This window comes from Manacus vitellinus, unplaced genomic scaffold (genome assembly GCF_001715985.3).
Source record: "Manacus vitellinus isolate BGI_N305 unplaced genomic scaffold, ASM171598v3 scaffold_62_pilon, whole genome shotgun sequence".
Taxonomy (NCBI): domain Eukaryota; kingdom Metazoa; phylum Chordata; class Aves; order Passeriformes; family Pipridae; genus Manacus; species Manacus vitellinus.
The window spans coordinates 1,259,682-1,268,389 of NW_021940704.1; the positions used below are offsets into that span (position 1 = coordinate 1,259,682).

The window sequence follows — 8,708 nt, forward strand, 5'->3', positions numbered from 1 at the left end:
GGTCTCTACATGCCCAGCACCTTCTTTCCACCTGAGTGCCCCCCTTGGCCCCTGTACCTCGTCCAGCACACGGAGCTCCCTGCTCAGCTGCTCTGCAAAGGCCACGGAGTTGCTCACGAGGGGCTCGTGCTCCTCCAGCACCTTCAGCACATCAGCGGCTTCCTTTGGAGTCATCTCCTGGTAGCAGCTGAGCCCCTCCTGGCTCTCAGCTTCCTCGGGGTCCTTCCTGTCTTCTTGGGGTCTTGGCATCCCTGTGTGGAGATGGCCAGAGCCTTGGGGTGACAATAAACCTGTCGTTTGCTCAGCCCTGCTAAAATGAGGCCCTGCTGGCTCCGAGCGACAGGAGCTCAGTGGGCTCGGTCTCTGCCCACTCAGAGCAAGGTCAAAGCAAAGGCAGGTGGGTGTGGGATAAAGGCTCAGCTTCGTGAGAGGGACAAAACACACCATTGGAATTTAACTGGGGCTCTGGTGGGGTTTTTAGTTGCTCACCTCTCTGGGATTGGGTGCTGGGACATTTTGATACGTCCTACAATGCTGAGACAAGTGTCAGAGGTGAAGAGGCTTAGATTTGAATTAGATACAAGGAAGGAGGTTTTTACCATGAGCATGGGGAGGCCCTGGCACAGGTTGCCAGGAGAAGCTGTGGCTGCCCTGTCCCTGGAAGTGTCCAAGGCCAGGTTGGAGGAACCTGGGCTAGTGGAAGGGGGTTGGAACTCCATGGTCCTTAATGTCCCTTCCAAACCCAGCCCTTCAGTGATTCTATGAAAGACACTGATAATCACGTGTTGTGAAGTAAAATCTATTTCTATATCCACACACATCTTTATTTCTTGGGGGGGGGATGTCACCAGGTAGGCAGTCACCCCTGCCCTGGCATCACCCACACTTTACTCTCCTCCCCAGCCCAGGGTGCAGAGAGGAGCTCTGAAAATAAGATAAATTGTCTATTTTTCTTCCCAGCCTGGCACTGTGTCACCATGGCCACTGGATAAGTCAGGTGCCTGTGCCTCCAAATACCCCAAACACGGCTCCTCCTCACTGATTCCCTCTCCCTGGTACCCCCTCCCCCTCTCCCACCATCCACACCTTCTGTCTGAAGTGTCTTCCCCTCTGGGTGATGATGTCAAAAGCCCCTGTGAGTGTGCCAAGGGGATGATTTACCTTCCAGTGCACACGAGGGGACGTTCACAAAGGTCACAGCTCTGCCCAGGAACCGGTGGCTCAGCTTCCACAGGCACCTGAGAAAGGTCTTCTTCTCCTCAAAGCTGCTGGTGGTCCACTTGTACACCTTGTCAAACTGCAGGTCAAAGTCCAGGCTGGCCTAGGTGGTTAATTACCACCAGCAATTAGCCACCACTGGCCACACCAGGGACACCCAGCACAGGTTTGCAGCACGTTTGAGAGGTGTGTTCATGGCACTTGGCAAATTATCATGATCAGAGCACTGAGAGGGAAGGATGAACTGCAGTTCTGGCCACAGGAGGGGACACTGGGACACCCGGAGTGGCTCAGCCCCAGCAGTCAGCCAGTCCTGACTCATCACACTCATTTATTTTCAGCTAAGATAAAGCCCTTCACCTTCCACTGCGGTTTTGGGGGATGGCTGATGAGTCTTGACAGTGGCCAGTGGCAGATGTTTGGGATAAAAAGCATTCAAAGGGCAAGCCCAGAGCTCTGGTGCCTTCAGGATTCCCTGGCAGGCTCCAGCAGCCCGTGATCCAGCAGCTCACTGAGCTGGAGGTTGGATCTGCAGCCCTGTGTTTAACAGCCCTTGAAGGACCTGCTGTCCCTGGTTTCCTCTGGTGGTTTTTGGAACTTATTCAGAGTGTTGGCACCTCCAGCATCCCGTGGCAATGAGCTCTGTGGTGCAATCATGTGCTGTGTGAGACAGTGTGATCAGCTGGAATCGGGAATTTGGGATTGAGTCCAACACCCACCCAGCCTTCACTGCAGACATTCCCTCTGCAATCCTCAAAGTCTCAAACCTCTCTTCACTCAGAGGTTGGGAACACGCAGAGGAAGCCCAGGAACAGGCTTCCACAGGCTCAAATCCCTGTGGCAGCAGTGTGGTGTCACTCGTGCTTCCCCCTGCAGCCCCATCTCCGGGCAGGGAAGGTCACCTGAGAGAACAGGGAGCAGGGACTGGGGGGAAAAAAGCACCCGTGGCATTTCCCAAGCTGTTTTCATCCCTATAAAAAGCTCACCTCATTCCACCCTCTGCCATGGGCAGGGACACTTTCCACTATTCCAGGTTGCTCCAACCTGGCCTTGGACATTTCCAGGGATGGGGCAGACACAGCTTCTCCTGGCAACCTGTGCCAGGGCCTCCCCACCCACACAGGGAAGTGAAGTCTGAAAACAACACATTCCTTCGCTGTTGGTTTTTTCTGCCAGTTTCTCTCTTCCTTTTTAATCTCCTTCCAGCTCTCTCTCATTTTTCTCCCGTTTTTCTTTCTCCCCAGATGCTGCTTTTCCTTCCGTGGGGTTTATTTTTGGCCCAGCTGAAATCTCAAAACCTCTCTTCACTGCGAGGTTGGGAACACCCAGAGGAAGCCCAGGACCAGGTTTCCACCAGCCCAGCCCTGAAATCCCATGGCAGCAGTGTGGTGTCCCTCATGCTTCACCTGCCATCACCCTGCAGGGAAGGTCACCTGAGAGAACAGGAGCACGGACTGGGAAGGAAAAGCATTTCCCAAGTTGTTTTCATCCCTAGAAATGTCAATATGTTTACATCTACCTATGCCCTGAGGATGGTGTCTCATGGAGGGGGAACTCCAGCCACAGGAGATTTGTTTTTTTCCACTAGGTAAGTGGAAAGAATAACGGGGTTTGCTGAATTCAGAATATCCCACGGCAGGAAAGTCCTTCCTGCACCATCCCATGAGCTCTGCAGCACAGCCTGAGCTTTCTGGAGAACTCAGAAGCCTTAAACTTTCAATTATTGGCACTGAGCATCATCACAGGCAGGGAGTGTCTGAGTCCTACAACACATTATGGGTCGTTTCCAAGACACCTTGAATTAATCCATCAAACCCCCACGTTGCTTCACAGGGCTGGAGCAGAGCAGGGATGTCTGGAGGAGGAACTGATGGTCCACAGGGTTATAACAGTGCCTTGTGAGGAGCTATTAAAGCAGGGAGGCATTAATGAATCCCCTCATCAATATTCAGACTGGTTTGGGCAGGGGAGCTGTAGCTTTAGGCACAGCTGCACTTGCAGTGTCAGTGTTTGCTGGTGCCAGGGAAACTCTTCTTTTGATTTCAGCTGGTAAGTGGATCCTATTTTAGGAATGAGAGGGAACAATTCTGGCTTTCCACGTTCAAGAAAGAGAAGTTCAGCCTGGAAGGGGCTCCAGGGAAGAGAGAAGTCAGGGAGTCGTGGATTGATAGGCTCGTTTGGGTTGGAAAGAGACCTTAAAGTGTCTAAAGGGACCTTAAAGCACATCCCATTCCACTCCGTGAGCAGGGACACCTTCCACTATCCCACATTGCTCAGAGCTCCTCCCAACCTGGCCCTGGACACTCCCAGGGATCCAGGGGCAGCCACAGCTTCTCTGGGCAACCCGTGCCAGGGCCTCCCCACCCTCCCAGGGAAGAATTCCTTCCCACTATCCCATCTAAACCTGCCCTCTGTCACTTTAAAACCAATCCCCCTTGTGCTGTCACCAGTCACCAGGGAAGGGGACTGGGACATCAGCCCTCAGCCTGCCAGAGGGAAGGTTAAAAGGGGAGGGGACTGCAATCCAAAAATACATCTGCAAGGGCAAAGAGCTCTGTAATCTGAAGGACAGACACGGCCCAGCCAGGAGGATGTGTCAGGAATGCAGGATGGGAGGCAACTGGAGGTTTTTGCCACCAGGAGAACCAAGTTCTCTATTTGCCTCCCAGCAAGAGAGGGTTCAAAAATCCTTTCAGCTAGAGTTAACCTCACTGGGATGGCAAATGGAAGGGGAAAAGGACTGAAAATCCTGGAAGTGTCTTCTAATCTGAATTCCTCAGGAGCCAAAGCAGTTGGGAGCTCAGGCTGGTGAGAGCACCTATCTCCTCGTGAGACAAGGAGATACCAGCTCTGGAGATACCAAGGAGAGCTGTCAGGGAGATACCAGTTCTGCCCATAGGATCAAGATGCCCTGCAAAGCTGCATTGGATTTGATTTTCCTTCCAGACACGCTGTGCAGATGTACTTTATTTGTCCTGGCTGTAGAACCAGAAAGCTGCTCTTTCCCTCATTTATTTCCGTGCTTGTGAAACCCCAGGCGTGTTGCCAAAGCCCCTGGAACATTCCCATTAATAAAAAAACTAATTATAATGACTTTAACGACCCTCTGCCAGCCCCAGCAGCAGAAAGGGAATATCTTGTCCATGCTGTCTTGCCCTAAAACCTTAATGTCACCCTAAAGGCACAGATGCCAGCCCTCCATAATCCTTCTTTTCAGCAAATGCCTCCATCTAATCTGTAAATTCCCCTTGCAAATGTCTTTCAAGAAGCTTTGTCAACATGGACCAACAGATGGGCCTGGCTGTGTCCTGCCAGTGCAGCCTCACCAGGGTGGGGAGGCCCTGGCACAGGTTGCCCAGAGAAGCTGTGGCTGCCCCTGGATCCCTGGAAGTGCCCAAGGCCAGGTTGGACGGGGCTTGGAGCAACCTGGAATAGTGGAAGGTGTCCCTGCCCATGGCAGGGGGTGGGATGGGATGGGCTTTGAGGTCCTTCCAACCAAAACCATGACAAGACGAGACCTGACAAGAGGAGAGCTTTGCAGCCCATCTCTCCAGCCTCTGAGGGCTCCTGCAAAGAGCTCCAGGTCCCATGCCTGGGGAATAAGCCTGTCCACTGGATTTGATGGAAGCTGCATCCATGCAGCAACGTGGAATCACGGAATCATTAAGGCTGGAGAAGAACTCTAGGACCATCAAGTCCAACCTTTGATGGAATACCACCAAGTGTTTGAGCAAATCAAGTATTTGGGCAGCCTGACATTCCCAAACTTAGAGCTGGATGACTCAGGAGGGACGGAAATGCCTCCCTGGAAGGGCTGAGGGAAATGACAGCCCAGCAGCACTGATGCAGGATGGAGGAACCATCCAGGGAGGCACCTCAGCTCCCCACGCTCCAGGAAACAGCTCCAGGGGAGGGCAGAGGGCTTGGAATTGTTTGAAATGGTGGGGTTTTCCTCAAAATTCGAGTCAGCCAGGCTGGGGCAGCACTCTGTGGGAAACCTCCCACACCCCACTGCTCCTCCTGGGCTGAGCACCAGAGAACCTGGATTCCCCGATGGATCCTGGCCTGGATTCCCCAATGGATCCTGGCCTGGATTCCCCAATGGATCCTGGCCTGGATTCCCCTATGGATCCTGGCCTGGATTCCCCTATGGATCCTGGCCTGGATTCCCCAATGGATCTTGACCTGGATTCCCCAATGGATCCTGGCCCGGATTCCCCAATGGATCTTGACCTGGATTCCCCAATGGATCCTGACCTGGATTCCCCGATGGATCCTGGCCTGGATTCCCCAATGGATCCTGGCCTGGATTCCCCAATGGATCCTAGCCTGGATTCCCCAATGGATCTTGACCTGGATTCCCCGATGGATCCTGACCTGGATTCCCTAGGGATCCTAGCCTGGATTCCCCTATGGATCCTGACCTGGATTCCCCGATGGATCCTCACATTTCTTTAGCACAGAAGGAAAGCCAGTCCTACCTGCTGGAGGCTTTTGCCATCCACCAGCCTGAGCTCTGCCAGAGGCCACCAGCGCCTTGTCCGGAGCGGCTCCGCCCTGACCTGCACCAGGCACGGCTGCACCGGCCTCCAGGTGTCCACTGGGGAGGAGAACAGGGAAAAACCACCCCAAAACATCACTGTCAGCCCAGGACAGCAGTTCAAGGGGGGGGGGACAGGCATAGGCAGACCCACAGACACTGATTTGCCCTTGTGGTCAGATGGAGAGAGGCTACAGTGGCTTTTCATTGAGTATTTACAGAGGGGAAGTGCTCTCTGGCGTCTAATCCGGAGCATTTGGAAGTCTGTGGGGGGATTCCCAACCATTCCCAAGAGTTTTAAACCAGGCCATTGGAATGGCACAAGTCAGATTTCAGCAGGATCCAAATACAACAGGACCAGGGGGCCCAAGTGCAATAAGGTTTATGGTAGTTTTGTACCATATTTCTGGCCCTACAACGGGGTCCAAAAGCACTGAGCTGTTTGACTGACACCCACACTAATATATCCCATCCAAAATCAATTCCTGTGTCAATCAGCTGTCAGGCACCTCTTGGTTCAGCTGGGAAGTGCTCACGGAATTATTTTCTGGCGATTAACATCTTGATTTTCCATCTGAGTTTGATATCTCCAGAAATCTGAGCCAGCCAGTTCCAGGGGGAACTCGTGTGTTTTAGATGCCACATGCTGGGGATATTCCTCCTGCCCTCCACTGGCTACAGAGGGAGCTGAAGGACTTCATTTGGGTCAAACACTCCGCTTAAGATTTTAGGAAATCCATGCTGTAGGTGACTACACTGTCTAGAAACTCATTGGCAGGAATGAGTCTCCCCTACACATTTGTAAAAAAAAATAATCTACATTAACAACTTGTCAGGAGTGATGGAGCAACTAGAAAAGCAGAGACCGAAGGAGATGGCAAATATCCCGAAGGATTTGCTCCTTTGGCTCCTGATCAAACAACTCTGTCCTCCTGGAATGTTAAAGCTCTCACCAAACCCACGGACAGACCGAGGCTGCAGTGCTGGGTCGAGTTAGGACGGCTTGTTGCTGACCTCTAATGACAGAATTGATGCAAATGGCCTAAGAAAACCCTCTTACATTCCTGGAGGGAGCAAATCCTGCTCTTCCCAGCCACCTACAGATCAGCAGTGCGCTTTTGTTGCCAGTTCTTGACTGACACACTGACATGACATGGCTCCTTCTTGGGATGAAGGTTTCCTGCGTTTAATCTTAAAACACAGCATTCCCAACAGGGATTCTACCCCTTCTCCCAGAGCAGGAAAAGAGCCATCAGAGACCAAACTGTGACAGAAAGAAACCTTCCTGGGTTTCTTGTCCCACCCCCTTCCCCTCGGAGTTCTCACCCACAACACAGAGGATGGACATCTTCTTCTTCTTCCCTGTTTTCCAGACCCGGATGGTTTCCAGCAGCCTCTTCTTCTGAGGGTTGAACAGGTCCTTTTCCAGGGAGCTCCAGAGAGAAGCCATGGTGGGACCAGAGCACAAGGGCAGTGTGGCTGAGGGTGCTGCTGCTCGTGGTGACCTCCTGCAAACACAGCCAGGCTGGGCAGGGCATCCAGAGGAGCTCTGCTGCCCCAGCTTTGGCCAAGGGCCTGGAGGGACAGGAATGGCTTTGAACTGCCAGAGTTAGATGGGATTTTGGGAAGGAATTCCTCCCTGGCAGGGTGGGGAGGCCCTGGCACAGGTTGCCCAGAGAAGCTGTGGCTGCCCCATCCCTGGAAGTGTCCAAGGCCAGGTTGGACAGGGCTTGGAGCAACCTGGGCTAGTGGAAGGTGTCCCTGCCCATGGCAGGGGGTGGAACTGGATGGGCTTTAAGGTCCTTCCAACCCAAACCATCCTGAGATTCTGTGACTCTTAGGCCTGTCTAGGAAGTTGGATTGGAAGGTACCTTAAAGATCATCTACTTGCGACACCACTGGCCTGTCATGGAGAGGTGTCACCCCTGTAAGTCAGACCCAGCACTAGCAGGGCTCCTGGCAGTCCACCTCCTGTAGGTCCTGGAGAAACACTTAGAAACAACCAGCAGTTACTTCCCGGCCTCTGAGCCGGGTGGGGAGGGAAAGTAGCAAAGTGGCTACAAATAAAAGGTGAGAATTAGAGAGAAATAAAAATACGGGGCTGTAGGAAAATAACAACATTCAGAACGGGCCCTTGGAATGTTTTGGAAGAGAAATTTGCTTCTATTGAATTTTACTGAAACCAATGAACCCTCCCCAGCTCCCTCCCACAGCGATGGGGTTTGAGCTCAGCCACAAGTTAACGAGCTTGAAATCACATCTGCAATTATTAAAAGAATTCTACCGTGCCTGTGGCCCCCCCCAAAAAAAGGAAATTTACTGCTAAAACGGTTCTGTCACCACAACATCCCTTTGACTGAAGTCCCTCACCAGGTTATCATGGTTTCTCCATCCCTGTCAGCTTTTCAGCCTCTCTACTGGCATTCCCATCCAGAGACAGGTGGGATGGCAGCCCCACACCCCATTTTGAACCCATTAATTCATTTGTAACAGCACTTGAGCAACAAACAGCTCCAGGGAAATGATTGAAAGCTGGAGTAATAGAGGGCTCAGTGCTGCAGGAGAAGTTAATGCAGAGAGCACAGCACTCGCCGGGGCTGTAATTGAAAAGCTGCTCAGCAGCAGAGCTGCCTCACTCCCCATTTCCTCCAGACAACCTGCACGACTTCAGAATGTCAGTGAGACCTTCCTGAAGTTGTCCCAGAGGTGCCCATCACCCACCGAGAGCTGGCAGCGAGGAAGACAAGGAAGAGCCGGCGAAGGCTTTACCGGCCCAGGAGCAACGAGGGGGCTTCAGTGCGAGGAGCCTCGGGCCAGGAAATGGTTTGTGCTGTGAAATGAAAGCTCTGAGAGACAAACAGGAAGCCTGGAGAACCTGAGTGGGGCTGCGAGGTCGGGGCAGGAAATCCCCGGTGCAGCGGCAAGGACCGGGCGCAGCGTGGGCAAGATG

General features: G+C 52.8%; 1 protein-coding gene across 1 annotated transcript in view; it reads right to left on the minus strand.

The window, feature by feature from the left end:
• LOC103754923 (exocyst complex component 1) overlaps nt 1-7,236 on the minus strand; it is a 26,136-nt gene extending 18,900 nt beyond the window's left edge. Inside the window, exons 1-4 of the mRNA XM_018083259.1 lie at nt 7,085-7,236; nt 5,700-5,818; nt 1,162-1,321; nt 58-251 (exon numbers count right to left, since the gene is read on the minus strand). Coding sequence (XP_017938748.1) covers nt 58-251; nt 1,162-1,321; nt 5,700-5,818; nt 7,085-7,208 — 597 coding nt within the window. The 5' untranslated portion in view covers nt 7,209-7,236. The remainder of the gene's footprint in view (nt 1-57; nt 252-1,161; nt 1,322-5,699; nt 5,819-7,084) is intronic.
• Nucleotides 7,237-8,708: the final 1,472 nt, after the last annotated feature.